The sequence below is a fragment of the Gopherus flavomarginatus genome, chromosome 4 (genome assembly GCF_025201925.1).
Source record: "Gopherus flavomarginatus isolate rGopFla2 chromosome 4, rGopFla2.mat.asm, whole genome shotgun sequence".
In the NCBI taxonomy this organism is placed as follows: Eukaryota; Metazoa; Chordata; order Testudines; family Testudinidae; genus Gopherus; species Gopherus flavomarginatus.
Window position 1 is genome coordinate 43,770,470 of NC_066620.1, and position 24,624 is coordinate 43,795,093.

The 24,624-nt window shown below is 40.8% G+C and overlaps 2 protein-coding genes across 2 annotated transcripts in view; both read right to left on the bottom strand.

Moving 5' to 3' along the window:
- LOC127049826 (uncharacterized) overlaps nt 1-24,624 on the bottom strand; it is a 459,120-nt gene that overhangs the window by 350,060 nt on the left and 84,436 nt on the right. The gene's annotated exons all lie outside the window — the stretch shown is intronic.
- PKDCC (protein kinase domain containing, cytoplasmic) overlaps nt 9,865-24,624 on the bottom strand; it is a 48,448-nt gene continuing 33,688 nt past the window's right edge. The window contains exons 6-7 of the mRNA XM_050951875.1: nt 13,842-14,015; nt 9,865-10,539 (exon numbers count right to left, since the gene is read on the bottom strand). Coding sequence (XP_050807832.1) covers nt 10,454-10,539; nt 13,842-14,015 — 260 coding nt within the window. The 3' untranslated portion in view covers nt 9,865-10,453. The remainder of the gene's footprint in view (nt 10,540-13,841; nt 14,016-24,624) is intronic.

The following is a 24,624-nucleotide window of genomic DNA, read 5'->3' on the forward strand; positions in this document are numbered from 1 at the left end:
TCTAAAGCCAGGTGCTACCCAGTGGGAGAAGAGGAACCAGACTCTGGCCCTGTATCACTATTGAACAGTTTCATGCTCGCTGATTAGTAAAAGAGGCTTATTGTGTGCTGTAGCCAATCAGAGAACGGGCTTATCTATAAACATATGGTGGGGGGGGTTTGAAAGTGAAATGAACAAGTAAGCTAGTGTCTGTCTAAAATACATTCGTTCAGATCTTATCAGAGCATAACAGTGATTCAGTTTTCTGACTGATTGATGCATTTTTGATCGGACAAAATAAAACCTATATTGGGCCAGATTCTCAACCCCTCTCTACTCCTTTTTGGGTCCTGGACTGGCACCAAAGGACCTGAAGCTCCCTGAATTGCCTTGCTGTGGATGCTCCCAGCATGAAGAAGTGCCCAGGAGGCCCAGAAATGGCAGAGCTGCCTGCCATGCTCTGTGTCATGGCGGGATAGGGGCTGGGAGTCAAGGTGAGGAGAGGTGGCTGGAGCATGATGCATTCTGGCATATGGTCCCTAGGGAATCACAGAAAGCCAACATGCTTCAGCTAATTCCCCCAGGCTGCTCTACCCCAGACCATGGGCCAGAGTCAATGAAAGAATCATGAGCTCCCTTTCCAACTGTGCAGCTGCACACACCCTAAGCTGGACACAGTGGAGAATACGACTGCACAAGCTTATTCTTTAAACAAATAAAGATTAGACCTTGGCTTGACATGCAAGGAGCTGTTTCCTTTTGAAAAAAAGTAATATCAATGTTTATTAAACAGCAAAAGGAAACCACTGGCCTGGCCAAATTATAGCATGTGAATTTACAGTTTAAAGGGAGTATTTTCATTTCCTCACTGAACTGCTCTAATTATTTCAAGTAGCGTTAGATACGGCTCAAACCAGAACACAGTCTGTAGCAGTACCATTCACAAAGCATGCAACCTTAGGTGTAAAACCTATAGTAAATCATCTTTCTGATAACGAGCATAATGAGAACCAAAAATGAGTGAAAATTCAACCAGAATCACGGCAAAGTGCATAACAAAAATGAGCACACATTCAAACGCTTATTAGTACAACCTCAGAGTTCTGCTCAAGTTCCTCCTTGGATGCTCTGGTTGCCCTACTTAAGCAGACACTTATATAACAGCTTAGGCAAGACATTACATTGGGACTAAACTACTAAATTGCCATTAATTACTTTAGTCAAATGTTCTGCAAAATGAGATATTTTACTTCAGCCCTAATATTTAACGTTCCATTTCAAATTTTTGGCTAGCATACTAGAGGCTTTTGAAGTCTACTCTGGAGCATGCCGTGATAGTATCTGCTGAATCCATCAGTTCTTATTGACAAGTCTGGTTAAATTATCAGGTTGGATGTAATTTTATTTGAGTGTAGGAAAATGCATGTTACAGCCAGGAGCTTGGTGGGGTTTTTCTTTCCTGAGATGATGATTTATTCCTTTTGGCTTCAATCGCTCTGGTGTCAGGCATATTTTATATTTCTCCAACTCTGACACTTCAAACATTTGATTTCCCTTTGCAACTTCCAACCTAAAACATGTTTCCCATTATAGACATTCAAGGGACTGCCATGCACACACTGAGTCATGAGGCTGTTTTTTATTTTCACAAAATATATAACCCTATTTGAATAAAATACAGATGGTGTCCAATATAGAAAAAATAGCAAAGTTGCTATTCCCTCCTCCATCCTCCCCCGTCATACAGCCCCCAAATTTTCTGCTCCACAGTGATATGAAATCTTATCACTCTGAGTCTGAATAGCTCAGAGATGTAATGGCAACTGAACATTTTATAATGTGTTTATATTTTGTCCATTACACTAAATATTAAGCAGAAAAAAAAAGTGTGAGGACCCAGTTAGGTCAGTGCATGGTAGCTGAAGCTTTATGAGGATGAGCATCTATGCTAATGTAGTCAGTCTTAACCATCAGTGATGTTTGAACCAGAGACATACAGCACTCAAAGCATGAGTTTCTACCTGTTGAGCTAAGCACTAAGCTTTTTAACTAGCTACTGTGGCACACTAAGTGACCTCTTATATTGACCAGCCACCAGAGGGGGGACAAAGACTTATACTGCTCAAATAGCTATGATTTATTCAGAAGAAAGTTAGCTTTGCTCAGAAGGCAGGGGACCCATGCTGGAATAGTGCCTGTCAAGGCTCCAGAAGCTAGGTTTAAATAAGAATCTGTCAATGGCATTAGCTGGTGATGCCAGGTAATCTTGCTTTGTGTTAAAGGATATGTAATTTTTACCATAGTTTATGGCTATTTTATTTGGGTTGTTAGTTGTATATGATTTGGAGTTTAGTTCTTTATATCTCTAGCTGTTTAAAAGTTTATTCTAGCATAATTTGGGCATAAAGTGGGCAACTGGAGGGCATTTTTCTATGCAATTTTGGGATGAAACACAATCTGACCTGAGAATGAAGACTTGAAAGATGACTGAGCAGTCAGTCAGAATCATTAACTGAGTATTGTCCTGTTTGTATGCAAAAGGTATCAAACGCCTAGAGTTTGGGGCTCACTGGTAATCAGGAATTGGAAGACTCTAGCTCTAGGCAGTGAAGAGAACCAAGGAAATTCTTGAGAAGTTGACAGCTGGGAGGGAAGGCTATGGGCTGTGTTGTGTTCTGATTTGGCTTCAGGGAATTAAGAGTTAATTCTTTCCGGATACTCAGAGTGGATTGGGTATTGTCATTGTACAGCCACAAGCAGTTTGGCACATGGTGCAAGCATTTGCTATGCCAGCGCTCTCTCTGTTCAGGTCTGAGTCTGACCCATGTATTTCTTCTTATGCCTCCTTTTCTATGCCCCTGTTCTTTCTATATCTCCTTTTTGGAGCTTTGTCATCTTGTAGCAGTTGGGATTTCAGCACCCACATCCACCTTGTGAGTGAGTTTCATGTGACTAAAGTTAATTCTAGTAGGACAGTGCTCGCACACTGAGTACAAGTGTTATATAGCATCAATACACAATACCTCACAAGTGGAGCTGCTGTTGAATTGCATCACTTATGGCTCTTGTAGCCACACTGGTTAGTAGTTACGAACACGTAGCAGCTTTTTGTTCACACATGACTCCAGGAATTGGAGCTTTAAGAAAAACCCAATATCAAAATCATGGGAGTTGGCAACATTAAGTATAATATCTTTCCACAGCTGACACAATGGTAACACTGTACTCCACAAGTAGCCCCCATGAAAACAATGAGATTACACTCAGAGTAAGGTACTACTCTAGAAATATAGAGTTGGAAAAGACCTAAAATCATTAGGTCCAGCCCCCTCCACTGTGGCAGGACTAAGTAAACCTAGACCCTGCATGACCAGTGTCTGTCTAACCTGCTTTTAAAAACTTCAAACGATGGGGATTCCGCAGCCTCCCTTGGAAGACTATTCCAGATCTTAACCACCCTTGTGGTTAGACAGTTTTTCCTAATATCTAACCTAAATTTTCCTTTCTGCAATTTAAGCCCATTGCTGTTATCAGGGAGACCCTCACTCATCTTGTCTCAGGACTAAACACGCCCAGTCTTTTTAACCTTTCCTCACAGGTCAAGTTATCTAAACCTTTTACCATTTTTGTTGCTGTCCTCTGGACTCTTTCCAGTTTGTCCACATCCTTCATGAAGTGCAGCACCCAGAACTGGACACAGTCCTCCAGCTGAGGCCATATCAGTGTTGCACAGAGCACTTACTCAATCTGGGTAAGGTGGGCAGAATCTGGCCACAAGTATACACCGCCTACTTGAATCTTGGATACCCCACCACAGCAACTGTTAATACATGTGTCATTACATTTTTTCCTAGATCTGGACCTTAGCGTCCAAAATATGGGTGTTAGCATGAAAACCTCCAAGCTTAGTTACCAGCTTGGACCTGGTAAAGCTGCCACCAGCCAGGAATTATACAGTGCCTAGCTCACTGTGGTCTCCCCAAAATCTTCCCTGGGGGACCCCCAGACTCAGATTCCTTGAGTCTCACAACAAAGGGAAATAACCCCTTCCCCTTGTTTCCTTGTTACTTTCTCCCAGGCTCCCCTCCCTGGACGACCCTAGGAGATTTCCTGCTTCCAGTCCTGGAAACACAAGTACCGAGAGAGCTAATCTCTCTCCCCCCCTCACCCAGAGGGTATGCAAAGTCAGGCTTAGTAAATCTAACACAAAGAGATTTTCCCCCTGACTTCTTCCTCCCACCAATTCCCTGGTGAGCTGCAGACTCAATTCCCTGGAGTCCCCACTAAAGAAAAACTCCAACAGGTCTTAAAAAGAAAGCTTTATATAAAAAAAGAAAGAAAAAGACATTAAACATAGTCTCTGTATTCAGGTGACAATATACAGGGTCAATTGCTTAAAAGAAAAATGAATAAACAGCCTTATCCAAAAAGAATACACTCCAGCAACTACACACATGTAAATACAAAAAAAACAATATAAACCTATTGTCTTACTATCCTTGTACTTACAACCTGGAAACAGAAGATTAGAAAGCCTGGAGGTAGAAAAATCACTCTCAGAGCCGAGAGGGTCAGACCCAAGACAAAGAACAAAGAACTCACACCCAAAACTTCCCTCCACCCAGATTTGAAAAAGTCTTGCTTCCTGATTGGTCCTCTGGTCAGGTGTTTCAGGTGTTAACCCTTTACAGGTAAAAGAACATTAACCCTTAGCTATCTGTTTATGATAACATGTTGCCTCTATTTCAGAACTTTCACTCCCAATCCCATCTAGGAATAGAAATCAGAAACACCCAAACAAAATTTGCTGAAATCTGTTTGATTCCCAAACAAGCTTTGGGTTAGATATTATTCAAGTTTTGGACAAAGTGTCAGCATAGTAACACTAATGTTCTCAAGAGTGAGAGGAGATCTCCAGTCATTGAGGCGGAGATGAGGGTTTCTAACAGGTCATAACCCCTCAAAGCCAAAGTCTTGTACAAAATGTTATGCACATGCACTTCTAAAATTGGCACTGGCCACCCAACTGTCTGATTAGTTGGCACACATTCCATTTGGTATATTTACAGAAAATCTGTATTTCATAAATGCCAATTAGTGCTATTATCTACATGTGTAGCAGGTTCTTTTAAATATTGAGAACTGGCAATTGTCATTAGAATGTACTTGAAATTAGTCAGCAAATGAATAACATAGAGGAATTATATTTATTTGTTAAAAAAAAAGTGAGGAAAAAAATACCTATCCCCTGCTTTCTTTACACAAAGCAAAGCAAAGTGGGAGACTTCTATTTTTTTCATAAACAGATTTGGCAAAGTCCAACTTAAAACCAAAAAGAAAGCTATCTTCATTAATTTGTTTTGTCAGTCAGTTGTTGAATCCCACAGGATCACCAAGAACTATGATGGAGAGACACAATGCATTTTTGTCTCATTTACATGGTCAAAACATTTGCAGTCAAGAAAAAGATTTTATTTAGATCTTAAAATATGACCACTCTGAACTCTAAGAGCATGATTCTGATCTGTTACACAGATGTAAAATCAGGAATCAATGGAGTTACACCAATAAACCCAGATAGATAAAATCAGATTCAGGCGCTAACATCTCAAGTGGTGAATTGAAATTTTCTTCTTCCCCGGTAGCCTCACAGCCAGTTGCTAAACATGCCTATTTGTTTACAGAATGTAGCTTCCATTAAATAAGTTATTTCCCCTGTGGCTTTAAATCAAAGGTAATTTCAAAACAAGGGTGATGTCTTTTTAATTTAGTTACTTTCCCCTTTGGTAACGGCGCAGCTACTGACCTAGAGCAACTGCTAATACAATGAAGGGACAATGGGATTGGGTGTTTTTCCCCCGACACTCTGTCACATGCATCTCCTAAAAGACTGAAAATCAATTAGATGAAAATAAAAATACAGGACTTGAAAGGCTACAAAAGATAGACCTGAAAACAGAGATTTCAAGTTCTATGTCTGTCTAAGGGAGGGCGGAGCACCTGACCACACAGTGAAAGCTGTAAGTGGCACTGGACCCTATGCTGCAATTACAAAAATGGAAATTGGCTCATGCCTACCGAATCACTATTGCTGTCGCTTAGAAGATGTGAAAATAAAAAACAAACAAACAAACAAAACACATTCTTGATACATTCCAATTACCAAAGAGTCCACTAAGTTTGCATATACATTCATTTTTAACAGTATTTCATAATGTTCTGTTTTTCATTAATCTGGGGTTCTCTCGCTTTTCCAGAGACACTTTGTGATACACTTTGTAAGAGAGAGCCCCTTTCCTGGATTCCCCCTCCCCTTCCCAATCCGCCTCTTCTTGTTTCCACAGATGTTTGACACGGTATAAAGTATTTTATCAAAAATTTATTTAAAAAAAACAACTCAGTTTTCTCATTAGAATTTCAAATTTTGGCCAAAAAAAATGACCATTTTCCAAGAAAATATTCATGAAGATTTTTCCCCAATTTTTGACCAGTTTTACTTATTTCTTCATTGTACAAGACACAGGGAAGGAGTATCTGGACTCAAATGTGAGTACCTCTGTATCTACTGCTGGTTCTCATGCTTTGTATTGCAATTTTCATTATATTTGGTGTTTTTTCTTAGCTGACTCAAGGAGCTGTGGATTTATGTAAGAACTTCAATGTTCATTTTTAGAAAAGGTAATTTCTGTTCCTTCTGGTAGTGGAGAAAAGCTTGGTAATATGACCCAAGGGCTCCCTCAGAAGCCAGCCAACAAAGAAAAATGAGAATTTTTTTTTAAATCTCATAATTTTTGTAGGATTGACTAGTGATTTTCTCTGTCTCAGGGCTTCCTCTAGTCTTTTTGTCACTGGATTCCCCTAGTGTATCCCCTTTGTTTTTCCTCCCTGGGTAGTAACAGTATTTCACCAACTGCTTATTCAGGTTCATTCAGATAGGCTTCTACTCCATCCCTTTTAATGCCTGTCAATCAGTGTCTGGCAGGAGTAAAGCTAGCTGCTAAGTAATCGCTTCTAGCCTGTAGTTTCCTGTGTTAGCTCCTGTAGCAAAGGGACCATGGGCAGATCTTAACAGACCCCTAAACTTTCAAGCCTTTCCAAGAGTCATCAGGCCTTCCTTACGCCTTGTCAGTTTTATACAAATGATCAGATAGAGCCTTTTGTCAGCAATGCTCACTATTTGATAGATCTCACTTCCCCCAGGCCCATTCAGTACATTGTTGGCAGTTCATTTCATATGCAGTCTGTTGGATTTGCACTGAGTAAATCTCTATTCAGATCTCAGGATTTATTTCTTTTTTAATACCAAGGATCAACCACGTAGAGCCTAGTTGGTGTCATCTTTCCTTTTCCTGCTTCTGAGCTGCAGGAAGCAGTTTGACGATGCCAGGGAAATGTAAGAAACAGTCCAACCTTTCAAAGAAAATATAAAAATACCTTTTTCCACAAAGAAATTGTATATGATTGCTGCTCCAAGTCTAGAAGGGTCTGATTGGATCAAACCTGCCAAATTGCTTTTGTGAGTCTTCTTCTACTGTGGGTTTCCATGCCACAACTATCCACTACATTATAGTCAGCCCTCACATTGCCCACTGTGGGTAAGTTTAACAGGTGAGGGATTTAAGGTAGGGGACGCATGGTGAGCTTCATGGTCCACAGAGAAAGTGATACAAAATTATCTTGTTTCAGACCCTACCCATCATCTACCTGAGTTTGATTTACGGCAAAGGCAAAGCAGTCTTCTGAACCAGTTTCGTACCGGACATAATTTGTGCTGCAGCAGAATTTCAGTAGCATTCTAGAGACAGTCAGTGTCAATGTGGGCAGCCACAAACCATGACACAGGATTGAGGACTGCAAAATGACTCCACTTCCTGGAGGTCTTCATGCCTTGAACATCGTGGCTTGGCTCGACTGAACTGCATACATCAAATAAATAATAAATGCCACAAGAACCAGTCTGAGCATTTGCTGAATCAGATCTTAAGCTGCCAAAGACACATTGCCCTAGATAGTAAATATACTTCTGTTACTAGTGGTTATTCCAGCTATTAGAACTATTTACTGTACTAAAGTTCTCCTCTTGTTAAGATTCTATCAGCATTTCCATAGGAAACCCTTATTTTCAAAGAGTTATCAAATGGTCCATATAAAATTGATGACCACTGAAATTTGTCATCCAGTCTTTTGGCTCAAAGCTACGTTTCTTTCTTTTTGCAACTTCTGGTGAGAATTGTTTTGGCAGTTTTTCAGTTTCCACAGGGCAGTATGGTTTTTGGTTTTCAGTTTCAGATGTTTTTAGGAAAACTTGAAAGGGTAGAATGAAATTATCCTGATCATTAGCCTCTGAATATCTTTTTTTCCCCTTGAAATTTAAAAAACTGTTGGATATTTTTTTATGTAGTAAAATGGCTAATTAAACAACCATTTATAAAAGACATTACTTTTTTTAAAATGCCAAGTATTTTATATAATGTTTAATATGAAGGCACACAACCAGGGTTAAAGGCTTTCAAAGTATGTCCTGATACCTCAATGCCAATAAGGTGTATCACTTCAATGATCTGTACACTGAAGTACAGTATGTGTTGGTGTGATGTGTAATGAATTTAAAGGATTCCTTACTGTGTTTATCACCATTAAATGAATGAGGGACTCCAAATTATACAATCACTTATTGCAGCAGCTAAAATGCTAATCAGCGAATTATAGCATGTCATTTTAGTAATTCGTGAGACATTATTACAGTATCAGTGATCTCTGAGAAACTGCAGTGAAGTAAGGACTGTTGCTGAATGTGCTGCCCCAAGAACATCCTCTCCTGCATAGTCAGAAAGCTGAGAGAACTGCTTCGCTGATGCAGCTCCCTTCCTCCCTCTCCCACACTGCCCTGAGCAGAGCCCAGTGAGGAAAAACAGAATTTAGTCCTATGATTAATTACTTCAGATTCTATTCTAATCCGTAGTTAATTCAAAATGTTTGAACACTCGTGAGCTATATTTACATGACTGAAGTCACAAAGAAAGAGAAGCTACTGAAACATGGTCTCTCGACCTAAAGGTCACTTATTTCAGCATAGACAAACACACATACAGGGCCAAACTTTGCTCTTGGATATACACACCAGATTCCCACTGAAGTCAGTAGGGAGTCATGTATATCCTAAGGCATAATTGGGTTCTCTTAGATCCCAGTTCTGCAAAGATTTGTGCACATGACTTACAATATTCTACGTTAAGAACTTACATATATCTTCACAGGGTTCAGGCCTTAGGGTGAAGCACAGAAAAAAATTGACAAATTTTAAATTTTATTTTTTTTACAAAAATAAACAATTTAAGGAACAAAAGTACAAAATTTTCTGAATGTACAAACTACAAAACAGTATGACATTGGTCACTTTTAGCATTTAGTTTATTGCTTTCACTGAAAGCAAATTCTCTAGACACATTATGCCTGTAAAATGCATCTATTTATATAGAATTTAAGGCTAATGTTCATTTTTCATTTCATTTGTTCTAAGAACTAGTAAGAAGCACCTTAGATAACCAAGGATTTGAGGATACTACAAATGAAAAGTTTTCCATAGCAAGATTTTCACCAAAAAGTTATGTTGTTCAAACTGCTGGATTGCTTTGCTGATCTGTCAGTGAAACACCTTAGGGAAAATTTTGGACAGTGATTAAGGCCTTGATTCAGCAAAACACTTAAATATATACTTAAAGCTATCCCTATTCAGCAAAGCACTTAAGCATGGACTTAAATCCCCCTGGCTTCAGTGGGACTACTCATGCTTAAAGTTGGCATATGAGTAAGTGCTTTGCTGGATCAGGGCCTAAACAACTGAAATATGGCTCTCTTAAATTAAAGATAAAATGTTTTCATAAACTTTTCAAACAAAATGAAAATTGGCTACATTTTTGAAATTATAAATATGGCTGAGTTCCATTGATGACAGGCCCATAGTATTTCTACAAATGTTTTTAGTCTTGCATATCTGATAACATTGACACAAATGTTGATTGTCTTCTATGACATTTGATATTTAGCTTTGTAACTGATAAGCTTCATTAACTCTGTAGTGATTGTACTTGTCTAAATAAATATTATGGCAGAGGACCCAGACTTCCTATGGAAATTATGAACTTCCAACTCTGTGCAAATATGTACAGACTATTAACCTTGGTTAGAAAGGCTAGAGTTACCTACTGCTTTAAAACCCAACTTATATTCCAACAGTGTATCACATTTTGTATTTTTTGTTTTGTTTTTAAAATCACATTTTGAAAATGTTGTATTGCACATTCATCCTGGTCATGCAGGTCAGTTCTTTAAAGTTTTGCTTAGCACTCTAGATTAGAATGAGTAATAGTGCAATTATCTCTCCCTCCCGCAGACATCTTGTACATAACAGCTGTCTATATTTATACACAAACAGCTCCTGTCATTTACAAGTCAGACTAAGCCACTTAAGCTGTCAGCCTGTCACTTTCACATATGTTATCTTGTCAGGATCAGGCACGATATGATTTGAGCCCATCTTGAAGAAGACAAGCTGCCGACCTAAACAGAACATGAAAGAAGAAAATAATTAGAAGTGATTACCAACATTTTGGTCTATTCCAAACATTGAAATCTCATATCCTGATTCTTTCTCTGCATTCTTTAAACTACACTGGAGGCCAAATTCTTCTCTCTTTCAAGCTGGTATAAATCTGGAGTCTTTCTGTTGAAGTCACAAGGGCCAAACTGCACTCTGTTACACCAACACTACATTGAGAGCAGAATTTGGCCTAGTATAGATACTCCAGGTATATGCTAGGATAAGTGTGATCAAGATTTGGTTCTGTGGGGTTGTCCAGGTGTAACTAAGAGAAGCATTTGAAGATTAAAAATCGTATTAATCTGATTTATTTATATAGAGTTGAAGGAGCTTCTGTAAGTCATCCCATTGATTTTAATGGGCTCTGGATAACAGCTTAAATGAAGGGCATTCACTAGATCATGCAAGAATACCTTCTTGGCCTGCTTGAACCATCACCAAAAAAATATGTATATATGCACCAAATTTGGCCTAGTCTGAAACACAAATGCTAAATAAGTCATCTCCTATTGTTCACCAGCTCAGATTTTTAAGTCAACTGTAGCAGATTTTCCACTCTTACCAACAAACTAGTACAACAAAAAACACTGAGTGATGGGCAGCCTGTACAGTTTCCATTACATAATTAATCCTTTAAGCCAGAGTTCATTTAAGGCTCTTCTTCAGTAAGGGGTTGGTTGTTGGTATTTGCTGGTGCCTCGCTAGCCCTTTCTGCTCTCATCATGCTTGTCGAACTAGGATCTTTCTTTCATCCCCTCTAGCTGGATGTGGTCCTAGCATACTGAAATCCCTTGGGCACCCACTGTAATTGATAAAGGAGAGTCACTGGAACATACGCTACTGTGTCTTTAGGCAGTTATTCAACCTTCCCTTACCATCTGCCTTAAGGTAATATAGCCAAATGATATTCCCATAATTCCTGCCTCTTCAGCTGGATAACATTTCCCTAAAAAACGTATGACATGCTGATCTGGATGCCAACAAATATGGTTTTAAATAATCAATAACTCCTCAGAATGCCTGAGAATCAAGTGATAATGTAGCAGGAATTAAAGTATTATTTTAAAGAATTATTTTGACGGTGCTATTCAATTAAGGGAGCTGTTCCTTTCTTCCTACAAATCTCAGCAGAGCTCAAGAAGGTGTTTTTAGTGGTATATTTGGTAAATCTGATTGTCATGTAATGGACAGTATGGTATGATCAGCCAGAAAGTGTTGGCTCCTCCAGATAAAGCTTGCATAAGCCTGTGATATATATTCTTTGTTCTAGGTAGGCTCTGTTCATGTCTTCCGGGTGCACAATGGATGTGAAGACCCACAGCTGCATACTACACCTTACAGCTAATACCATCCTATGGACACCTTTTTTTAAAAAGGTGTCTGTTGTGGGTGCCTCCAGTGTTGGGGTACCTGAGTGAGATAAAGAGCCAGATTCTGACCTGGTCTAAATTAACATAGGTCCACTGAAGTCAAAGCTACATTGATTTACACTAGCTAAGAATCAGATTTAGGGTGTCTCTAGCTGGACACCAGAAACTAAGCTACCAAACTAAGTGGCCACTTCTAAATATGTAGGCCTGCATCTTTGCTATCTACCCACAATGGGGCACAATGCATGAGCAGTTAAAGTAGCACCATGTTATGTCCAGGTAGCCAGGGCCGGTGCTACCATTTAGGCGACCTAGGCAATGGCCTAGGGTGCCAGAATTTTTTTGGGGGGTGCTATTTTGCCGGGGGGGGGGGCGGGTAGCAGACGGGTCCGGTGGACCTACCGCAGTCATGCCGGCGGATGGTCTGCTGCTGGAAAGGCTCCGGTGGAGCTGCCGCAGTCATTTCGGCGGACGGTGCGCTGATCTAAAGGCTCCGGCGGACCTACTGCAGTCATGCCTGCAGCAGGTCCACCGGAGCCTTTCCAGCAGCGGACCGTCCACCGGTATGACTGCGGTAGGTCCACCGGGGCCGCGGGGAGGCGGCGAAATGGCTGTTCGCCTAGGGCGTCAGAAACTCTGGCGCCACTCCTGCAGGTAGCGTTCTTATTTTTACATTTCTGCCTTAACTGTTTTACTCCCTTTCTGGTGATTTGTGTCGCTGTTGTACCATATTTACATACAGATCTTAGTACACAATGACTTTGAAGATTAGAGCTGACTTTCCCAGAGCAGTGCACTACTATGCAGAGAAGCTGAAGGAGATTTTTATTATGTAGTAAAATTGCTTCTTTAAACTAGGGGTTTACAATCTCAAGTATTTGTATGGCTCCCATTACCACTGTATCTGAGCCCCTCACAATACTCCTCTGAGGTAAAGAAGGAGTATCACGCCCTCAGATGGGAACTGAGACATGGAGGGTATATCCAGACTGCTTTTTAAACCTGCAGCAGCAAATTTGAGTTACCAGGGCTACCGACAGGCTCACACCAGCTGTGTACGTAGTGCAGCTCAGGCACCAAAACTTACCCCGCACCGAGCTTCAGAGCCCAAGCTCCTGCCCAAGCCCAGATATCTCCACAGCTGTTTTTAGCGATGTAACACAAGTCTAAAATTCACTGCCACAGGTCTTCACGCAGTGTAGATATTTCTTCAGAAGTGAAGTGACTTACTCAAGCTCAGCCAGGAAGTCTATGGCAGAGCAGAGATTTAACCCCAGCTCTCCCAAATCCTAGGATGGTGCCCTAGCAACTGAACTATCCTTTGTCTAGAAAGTTGTGCCAACTCTCCTTACCAGCAAACAGCATGTAAACCAGAACACCAGCTGACAACAGCACAGTATTTCTGTCAGGATCAGGACCCTCTTCTGTCTGCCAGAGGGTCATAGCTGAGTGATGGAAGGAGAGATGAGGGAACTTGTTTGGCCTAATATCAAACCAGATCATATGGACTTGAATGTTTCTTTCTAATTCAAATGTTGGGCCAAATCTTGCCTATCTTACTTATGTGAAAACTCCCAGGGAGGTCAAGTCTCTGTGATCTCTGTCCAGCTGCCCCCAATTGATCCCTTCATGCCAGACTATTCTGAATCAGTGCACAGACCCCCTCTGTGGAGCACAAGGAAAGTACAGCCTAACCCACCTCCTCTGCTCAGCCGCAACTGAGGGTTAAGGGACATCATCTCATTTCTAGCAACTATGCTCCTCCCATGAGCCTACTCCAGTGTAACTCAATCACCAGATGGTTTCAAAACCATATATATATTTATATGGGCCAGTAGCTTGTTTTGGATTATTAGCACCAGCTGCTGCATTTGTTCAATAGCACCGGTTACCTGTCCACGTTGTCTGGTTGGTCAGGACAAAAGCTTTGCACTGGGAGTGATTCTCACAGACCTCGATGGCTTCGCCGACATCGAACACAGAGAGGAGGCAGCCCTTGTGATGGTAGGAAGGCCAGCACCTGTAGTTCTCATTGGGGATAGCAGCTTCAGGTATCTGTTGGTACTCTGCAAAAACCAGAGCTAAACAATCAGTTGGAAAGCTCTTCCGAAAGGGGCTGTCAAAGTGCCATGAGAGGTGGGAGAGAGAAGGCATATGAAGGGACATCTCTCATAATCTATCACATAAGATTTTCATCACCTCTATTTGCTAAAAGCTCTTTGGTGCTCTCATTTATTTTTAGAAAAGGATCTGTCTGTAAAACTGCGTACGGCAAGCACGATATATTTTATGTGGGGTTTCACTAGGAGAATGTCCCATTCAATAAACAGCATCCACTTGAATGAACTGATTCCCTGTCCTCGTTCTTAACACTGAATGGGCTTGTCAGGGTGAGACCTGATCAGGCACTCCTGCCCCTCCCTCTCAGCCAGGAGAGCATGTTATTTCACTTTAGCTTCTTTAGAACATGAAGAAAAGACAGGCTTTTAATTAAGCAAACTTTTTTCCTTGCTCAGATTAACACAAAAGGGGAGTTGCTTGATGGGTGTCGGGAGGGAGGGAGGGGGAAGGAGAGACAAAAAGAGCCCATGAAGCATGTCAGCTTGGTTCTTGCCCAGCTCCTCTGCATTGCCTTGTGGATTACTTGGCTCCCTTGGCTGCCGTTCAGTCTCTCTTGCCTTTATGAGCTCCCTCTTGTTCTGTGTTCACAGCTCCTCTCAGTCTCCCAGCTGCTCTTGGGCTTCTCTGATGAACGCATCAGCAAAATTAAACTAATCATTCAGAAATATTTCTACTTAGCTTCCAGGACAGAGAAATAAAAAATAATTCGATAGTTATTCTAATTGCATCTACTACAGAAATTGTAGCTGCGTGCCCTCCTTCTTTTGTCACTTTAGTTCAAGGATCTTTTGCTTGAAACTGCAAAGTTTCAGCCTGCTAATATCTCAGAGGGAGCTTTGTAAGGATGCTTCCAGTCCAACAGACAGTGTTTACTATAGACTTAACAGCCAACAGTTTGATTCATAAAACAATTACTCACCATGTAGGCTACATTCCATACTATTTATATGGAAAGTGTGTGAAATATTCAATATGCTCTTATGAGCCTGGTCAAAACAAAAATAAGACATACACCAACAGGAAACAATAAGAATCCAATCATGTCCCATTTAAGTCAATGGCAAAATTCCCATTAACTACAGTAGATGCAGGATCAGACCCCAGAATGAATTTAAAAAATGGGAAATAATTACCCAAAAAATGTCTGCTTAAAAAGCTGCTGCATGAATAAGAACGGTCACTAGTCAGACGTATGTCATTAGTATTAAATGTAATGGAATTATTTGACCAGAGCTACAGCAGAGAGACTGATTTGAGTTGGTTTGTGTGTTCACTCTAAGGTCAATGAGACTCTCCATGTAAGGCAAACAACGGGTCCAGTCTACCATTGCCCTGTTCCTTATGTAGTCAATTATACCAGTGCCAACCGAATGCAAAGTGGATTGAAATGCCCACCTTGCACTGGTGTGACTACAAAAGGTGCCAGGCAAAGGTGAAGCAGTACACCTAAATGGACATCTGCAAGCTGGACATACTTTTTAAGTAACAGAGGAAAATGAACATCTACTCTAGTGCTGGAATGCCGGTAGGGCTCAAGCCTTGGGCCCTTACAGGGAATTCTCCTCAGAGCTTGCCAAGCTCCTGATGACAGCATCTAAGGCCAAGCTCTAGCACGTCTTGGCAGGAAGTCTGCATAGCAATCCCAACATCATGTGATATATCTTCACTATACAAACAGAAATCTGTCTCCGAGTAACCCACCTATCAAACAGCAATTTACTTTTTTAAAAGCTCTCCTACAAGCAAATATGTTTTAAAAGTCTCTCCACTACATATTACATAGTTTCATTTCTAACGTGTTACTATATATTCAATGTTTCTCTCAACAGTTTTTCCCACTCCCTACCCTACCTACCATTACAATTCTTTAACCACAGTGGGCCAGAGCAGCTGAAGCTCTAGTTCCTTTATTCATACCTCTATTAAAAAGCAGTTTTCATTCACTTTCAAAAGTGACTGAGGGCTTGCTTTGACTGAGGAGTATGAATTATAGGTTGTGCTAATGTCTTGTGATCTAACTAACCCATGTAGACCCTGCTGGCACAAATTCAAAAAGGTATCTAGTTCGTGTTCAGATAAACATTACAGTGAAGATAGTCTTTCTACTTGGAGCAGCTCTGAGGTGTGCAACAGTGACCTTGTGGAACCAGTCAACTTGTGGAACTCCCTGCCTGAGGTGGTTGTGAAGGCTAGGACTATAACAGCATTTAAAAGAGAACTGGATAAATTCATGGAGGTTAAGTCCATTAATGGCTATTAGCCAGGATGGGTAAGGAATGGTGTCCCTAGCCTCTGTTTGTCAGAGGGTGGAGATGGATGGCAGGAGAGAGATCACTTGATCATTCCGTGTTAGGTTCACTTCCTCTGGGGCACCTGGCATTGGCCACTGTCAGTAGACAGGATACTGGGCTAGATGGACCTTTGGTTTGACCCAGTACGGCCATTCTTATGTTATGTTCTTATGATCTTATGACGTCTTTGTCCAGTTCCTAGAGCAGGGAAGCCACAATGGTCTGCAAAAGTCTCTGAGCTCTGTATTAATGTAAATAGTGTCACAGTGTATTTAGTAAATGATAATCCAAACCACAAAAATATACTCAGAGGAAGACTGATACATTACCTGGCTGAGAAGTTACTAAGCTTCCTTGCACAGTCCTGGCAGAGGTAGAGACATAGGAGGCCAATGGGAAGTGTGGAGGAACAGGGCCTCCATGTGGATAGCTCTGGCAGAACCCCAAGACTGGCATATTTCTCAAAATACCCACAGATTCTTGGGTTTTCCAGCAGGGGTTCTGGAACAATTTTTATAGTGGAGGGCGGGGGTGTGCTGAGAGCCATTGTAAACCTTATTTATAATGGAAACTACTTCAAGCCAGGGGGTGCAGCAGCATCCCCAGTCCCAGCACCTATGTTTTCCAGTGTGGTGAGAGTGTAGGGGGGAGGAGAAATGTGAGGGGATTGTCATGGGGTTCCCTTTCCATTGTGTGGGTTTTCCTGTGAAAAGGCTGATGTCCTGAGCGTGATGCATTTCAGCAAGCACAATGTGAAGAGATGAGCAGTTTACTTTTTAAAAGCATTAAATTTTCCTGACAGAAAGCCTGATCCAATATCTACAACTGGACTTTGCATGAAACTTAGATCATTATGGATCCTCTCCTGCTTCCACTGAAGTCAATAGAAAATCTCTCATTGGCTTCAGGGGCACCATGCTCGGGTTCCTGACATATGAGTACAGAAACTGCCAACCGACCTTGCTATCAAAGAGAGGACCATATGGCAACCCCGAGAGCCACATCAAGACACTCTTTAGCTTCCTTCTCCATACACCACTTTTCCCCTTACCACTAATGTAATAACCTTCACTACATTTTCCCTTTCATCATTTTTTTCATGTCTATTTTTAAAATAGATGTGAGGGGGCGAGCTGCTCCCTAAAGACCAACTGTGCCTCTGCCATAAGTGGCCATGCAGAGGAGGAACAGGAAAGGAGGCTTTGCCGCTACTTGTGTGGCCTACAACAGGAAAGCCTAAATCACAGCCCTGAATGAAGGGGCTGCTGTCAAGAGGCTTTGGTCCCCTGGCAGCATCTCACCTGAAAGAGGGCAGCAAGGATGAAGAGTAGACTGAAATGTAGCTCCCTCCCCTCTTTCTCTCTCCCTCTCTCTCGCTAGCCAGCAGAGCTTTCCAGCCTTGCAGGGGAACAAGTTTGCTGTACCCCTTTAAACTAGTGCCACAAATTATTCCTCCTCCTCAATTAAGGAGCTCCAGGAGACATCCTCCCACCCAGGGCAGTCAGGCCCATGTGGTTTTTTGGGTTATAGAAAATATCTTCAAACTGCTTGTACCTAAACCTAGAAAAAACTCTAACCCATGACAACAACCACTGAATACTGGTCTGAGAAGTGAATCCTTTTCCAAAGATTCACCTTGTCTCAGAACATGATGATCTAGTATCTTTGTAATTTGCACAATGAAGAAAGATCTCACGCAAATCTCACGTGTATATCACTTCAAATCAAGAGTCCGATCTACAGCCTTTACTTGTGTGAGTAATCCCATTGTGCTGTGAGTATTTGAAACCAAGACACTTTACTCACTTAAGTAGGGATAGCAGGATAAGGAGCCCTTACTTGAAGGCAACTGGAGAGTCACTTAATTAACAGGAGTTCTGACAACACTAATTGGTATGTCCAACTAAAAGGTAAGCTATGTATTTTAGATATGCCCAAATGTAACCACTCAAATACATAATGAATCAAAATACTGATAAACATGGTACTAATTCAATGGTTCAGAGAGCATTCCTCTCCTATTCAAAACTTGCTCAACCTGAGATAAACTATCAAGATGAAAAATAAACCCACTAAGTGGTAACTTTCCAGTCACATACTTTCTATCCATTTGTTTTTATGTTCATGTCACTCACCTAGCTCTTTGTGGTTCACTATGTAGAATATAGCAAGATTAAAATGTTACATAGTTCACTTGTACTTTGTTATATGTATCAAAGAGAAGTTTGAATGAGATTTGTAACCACATCAGGACATTTTACCTGCTGTGTGAAATGGCTTAAGAAATCTAAGTTGCGTTTCTCAAACAACTACTTTAAATGTTCATCCTGGCCACAATGGTTCAATATACTTGTTCTATTTAGAAACACCCGACTGATTTAAAGACAGCTTTAGCTCAGGTTTTTGCCTTCCCAAACCTGAAACTTACTTAAATGGAGTCCATGGAATTTGAAGGCTCACAGCAGTAAATCACATCATAAAAAGGTCAAAGTTCTGGTCGATTTCCAGACTAATGGTGTTTAAAACCAATAAATACTTGCCTAATACTATAAATGCAGCAATAAATTTACACTTTCACATACATATACACAATTTGACATAACATATTTAAAGTCTATCACTGTAAAGTCAAGGAATAGATCAAAGAATTACTCTGTGTTCATAAATAACTCCTTACCAATGCCCTAACCAAAAATATTCCTTTTCACTTGTACATATTTTTGTAAATGTTGAAGCAAATAAACTTTAACTACACTAGGCCTGATTCTGTTATCACTTATACCATTTTTCATACCAGTTTAACCTCTAGGACCAAATTCTCTATTCACACTGATGTAAGTAACGCCAGACAGGAAACAATTTTCCCATCCTACAAAAATTTGAGATTTCAAAACATTTTCCCAGCCCAAATCATAAGCTGAAATCTAAAAATTGTTCATGAACCAAAAATCCAAGATTTTTTTTTTAAAATCACTCATATTTCATTTCGGTTTTTTAATTATCTATAAATTAACCTGAATTTTGAAGTAAAAAGTCATTTCGAATAAAAAACAGAATGTTTCATTTCAGAACTTTTTCTTTCTTTCTCTCTTTCTTTCTAAATGGGAAATTAGTTGAAACAGACCCATTCCCATGAAATTTGCTTTGTTTAACTGGCATTTTCCAACAAAAAATGTTTAGCTGAAAAATTCCCAACCAGCTCTAGATGTAAGGTAAGTAACTCCAGCGAAACTGGGGCAGTTACACTGGGAGAAAGTAAGTGTAAACCAAGATCAGACTCAAGCCCATTCATTTATGTTACACTGCTGTAAATCGACAAGTAACTTAGATCAGGTCCTAAAGGCTCTGGCCCATCCCACCCAGAAAAGACATCTTGACAATGTACCATTTCACAGGATAAAGTGAGATATTTAAAAACTGAATTCAGTTCATGGCAAACTAACAAATCACTGACCAAATACTATAATTAAAAACAAAATAGCAAAGCTTAAAAGGCACTAACATCCCAAAATTACCTGTGTTGTCCCAGTGCTGACTCTAATATATAAACACGCCCATTTTCACAGTACCAGACTCAATCATATAAATAACTCCAGGACTACATTATAAACAGGCTGTGGTTCCCCCTTTTAAATTGCTTTAATCACCTTAAATCTGACTTTAATCAGTCCTAATGACCATTTATTTCAGCCACAGCAGCTAGAGTGCATTTTTACTACCAGCTACAGCTTCCAGGTGGAAAATTGCCAAGTCGTCTTTTCTAGTTATCACCTACCAATGCACCATGGGTCAATGACACAGCTGCATCCTTGACAAAGTAATCCTGTTACTCCCTATTTCACCCCCACTTCCATTGTAATGATAAAATAATGAAATCTGCTTCTGGATTTCTTTTCCCCCTACCGCCAATTGCCCTTGCTTGTAGTTAAACATAAAAGGCCTGATTCTACCAATCTCAGTAATACTTTGCTATACAAATAGTCCCACTGATTTCCCAAGGAGTACGGACGGCAGAATCAGACTCTAAATAACAGAAAAATATACTTACTGCTTCACACATACGTTCAGATTAAAAAACAAAGTGAGAATTTTGTTATTACAAATGTTTGCCCTCTTGATATTACATTTGTTTGCTTGACTTTCAGTAGGTCTCATTTCACATTTTTCGTTTGTCCATGTTTTCATATGCTATATTAATTCATTCAGAAAGAATGCCCCATAAATACAGCTCTTAGGCCAAGTTAATGTGATTTTGCATTACACAAATGCTTTTTTGGGGGGGGGCGGTGGTGGGGGCACACTATATGCCCATGCCAGCATCAAAACAGTAGTATAGCAGGGGAAATTACTCTCCACTTCCAATCACACCTGCCCTCCTCCACTAAGGCCATGGCTACACTGGCGCTTTACAGCGCTGCAACTTTCGTGCTCAGGGGTGTGAAAAAAACACCCCCCTGAGCGCTGCAAGATACAGCGCTGTAAAGTCTCAGTGTAAACAGTGCCGCAGCGCTGCAAGCTACACCCGTAGAGGATGTGGAGTACGTATAGCGCTGGACGAGCTCTCTCCCAGCGCTGGCGCTCCGACCACACACTCACTTCAAAGCGCTGCCGCGGCAGTGCTTTGAAGTGCAAGTGTAGCCATACCCAAAGGCATCTGGATAGGACACTAACCTGCTGCATGACCTTGAGGAAGACATTTCCCTTCTGTTTCCGCTCCATCTTTTGCCTGTCTTGTCTATTTAGACTGTCAGCTCTTTGGAGCAGGGACGGTCTCTTACTATGCATCTGTACAGTGCCTAGCACAATGAAGCCCTTGTCTTGACTGGAGCCTGCTGCAGTACAAATATTTGCATTTTGTCCTCCTGTCAACATTGCACCATGAGAGGAGAAAAAGTTGGATTTTTTTTCTGGCTCATGCATTGACAATAGAACTGTTAACCAAGTTCCAACTACAGGGGCAGATTCTACCTGCAGTTATGCCTCTGCAGTGCAACCTCATTGAAGGTAGCTGTACCAGAGACTGGGGTTACACAGATGTGACTGAGGGAGAATTTGGCCAGCAAAATCTTTATTGGTGTATGAAAAACTGTATTAAAATTGTAGAGCTATCACTTTAAATGCTCGGGGGATTCCCAGGTCTTGCTTGTAGGCAAGCAGCTTTGTGGGAAAGTGTGTGAGCAATAGTCTCTCAGCAGACAAGCAGACTAAGGTGAAGTGAGGTAACCTGTGCCTCTCTGTCTTAGGGAGCAGCCTGCTTGGTCTCTCTATTTGGGTTCTTGTGTATTATTCTAAATTCTCAAAAAAATCAAGTATTGTTACAATGCTACCTTCCTGAAAAAGTATTGTATAGTTTTATCTAACTTCTCTGTTCCTATGCTGTGAACATACCAAATGGTTGTGATACTGCACAGGCCAGAAAATGTATAGGGTCAGATTTTTAAACATATTTAAAAGCTGCTAAAGATGCTGCTAGACACATAGTGTAATTTTCAGAAGTTCCTAGGTGCATAGTGCCCAATTGGAGTTAGGCACCTTGTAAGTGAGATTTTCAACAGGGCTTAACTGCCATTGGGAGTTAGGCACCTCAGCACTTTTGGAAATTCCACTAGGTGCCTATCTGCATCTTTAGCAGCCTAAATAAAATCTGGCCCCTAACACGTCTGAAGGTCCAGCCCAGCAGTTAGAAAAAACATTTTATTACTAAGCTGGTCAAATCTGATCTAGAGCAATGAAAAGATAATAATATGAAACTCCATGATGCCATTTTTAGTCATTTTTCAGAGCAGAGAGGAAAGGACTACCTTGACAGCACAAGGGTGAAGATGTATATCCTACTGTCTGCACATGAGGGAAAGGAATACTGTAACTCCTTATTTTCTCAGGGCTAGGTCATTATATTTATGCTACAGCCCTGTGAAAGTGAGTCAGAGCTACACCCTATGGAGTCAGCTGCTGCCTCCCTTGGGCTGCTGCATGCTGATGGTAGAGGCAGGCATGCTGTTCCGTAACTACGCACTCCTAGTGGATTGGCCCCACTCCATGGGCCAATAAAGGTGGAGGTCAGACCATGCCTTTCCCCTTCTCATTTTTAGTCTCCTAAAGTGGAGGGAGCACACAGACTGCTAGCAGAGGAGGCCCTTGCATGGCCAATGGGGAGGCTTCCTCCATGCCCTCTATCCCTATGTGACTCAGGGCATGTCTACATTTACCTTCAGAGCGATCGATCCAGCAGAGGTTGATTTCTCACGCCTAGCGAAGATGCGATAAATCAACCGCCAAGCACTCTTCCATCGACTCCTGTACTCCACCGGAGCGAGAAGCGTAGGCGGAGTCAATGGGGGAGTGGTAGCAGTTGACCTACCACAGTGAAGACACCGCCATAAGTAGATCTAAGTACGTCGACTTCAGCTATGTTATTCACGTAGCTGAAGTTGCATAACTTAGATCGATCCCCCCCAGTGTAGACCAGGCCTCAGTAAAAGGCCTCATACAATCTGGACCTATATGGTCGTGCAAAAGGACATAACAGGGGCACAGTCCTGGCCAAAACTAATTTATTTTAGAATCTGTGAGACTATTTGTAGGGAATTGTTTGTAATGTAATCCCATCTGTAGCATGTGCATCTTTAAGTATCTTCAAGAAAGTGCTTATTGTCTTTTGTAGCTCAACCTAATATGGCACATAAAAGCTGCCTGAATATAATCTGTTCCCACCCTCCTATGTTTCTCTCTCTCTCTCTCTCTCACACACACACCCTCATTAAAATTTCTTGAGCAGATTTATAATTTCTCAAGCAGGTTGCTATAGTATTTTTAAAGAAACATTATTGCACTGTAAATATTTATGTACAGCGCAACCCTGCCAAAATGTCAAAGGACAAAGGAAAACAGGGAATGTCTTTTACCTTACTCCCTGGCATTCTGTCTCGAGTCCTGTAAATGTACTTGGTTCAACAACTGCTTTTATTTCTGCTAATTATGCCTTTCTTTTGGCTAACCCACTTCTCAAGACTTAATAATGGGTCACCTATTTTCTTTAATGAATAACAAAGCTACAGGATTTACTAGCTGTAGTGCCTCTCATACATTTCTGTGTAACTCCTGAATTCACTGAAAGGTTGGGGAGGTTAGACTAAAACTCCAGAGCCAGACCTTCAGTTGGGTGAAATTCCTTCCTCCTTGAAATCTACAGCAAAATTCCCATTGACTTCAAGAGCAATGCTGATTTACACCATGAAATCCAGGGTTTGTATAGTATAGTATTCTTGCAGTTATGGCAATGCTACTATCATTTTAGAAAAAAAATCTTCACAAGGAAATGTATGCTCCGCATTGTTCAATGTTCTCAGAAGAAGCAACTAATACCCCATTACAGATAAAAGCATTTGAACACAGTGTCATTCCAAACAGTGTAGCACTTGTATAACAATTTTGTGTTATTTACAATTACAGAAAACTTACATAGCTACTGAAGGACTTCTTCCCCGACCCCTTCTCTACTTTGCTTCAGTAATTTAGAAGCAAAGTCCAGAGTACAATAGTTTACAACACTGTAAAATGTTTTACAGCTGAAACACAGTGAAAGCTTAAGTCCTTCTGTGACATGACCATGGTTTTTGTTGTTAAATTTAATTTATGGGCAGGCTCAGATTGACAAGAACTTTCCTAGTGTCACTTTCCTTCTGATGATCAATATCACCTTTCCTACTGATGATCAGTATCACCGTTCTCACTTAGAAAGGGTGTCCTTGCAAAAACATAGGCTCAGATAGAGAAATCTGTTTCATGAAAGGTCAGATTTCAGCTATTTCATAAGTCCCTTTTCAGAAATCACCATCGCTTCTTGTAAGGATTTACAACTCTCTATTAAAGACAATGGATAACTCCGAGTTTCTAGATCTAAATCAAATTATGAAGCACCATGAGTTGAACCTTCTAATGTTCCTTTTTCAAAAAAAGAAAGAGATATCGCTTGCAGTTCCTGGATCTGAACCTACTATTGTGGCTTTGGTTTCAGTATAAATTCTATACCAGAACAGGCTTATTTTCTAGGTCTCTTTCAGATGCAGCAGGAATCTGTTGGTAACAGTTATTTGGTGAGACTGCAGCCCAAAATGGAGGTAACATCATATGAGCAGTTAATTTCTTGAGATTTCCATTATTCAGGATGGTGGAAATCTTGTGAGACCAGGTCACCTGATGAGATTTCCACCATTTAGATTGAAATCTAATGAGAACAACCTTGTAAGCTTTTGCCTCATTT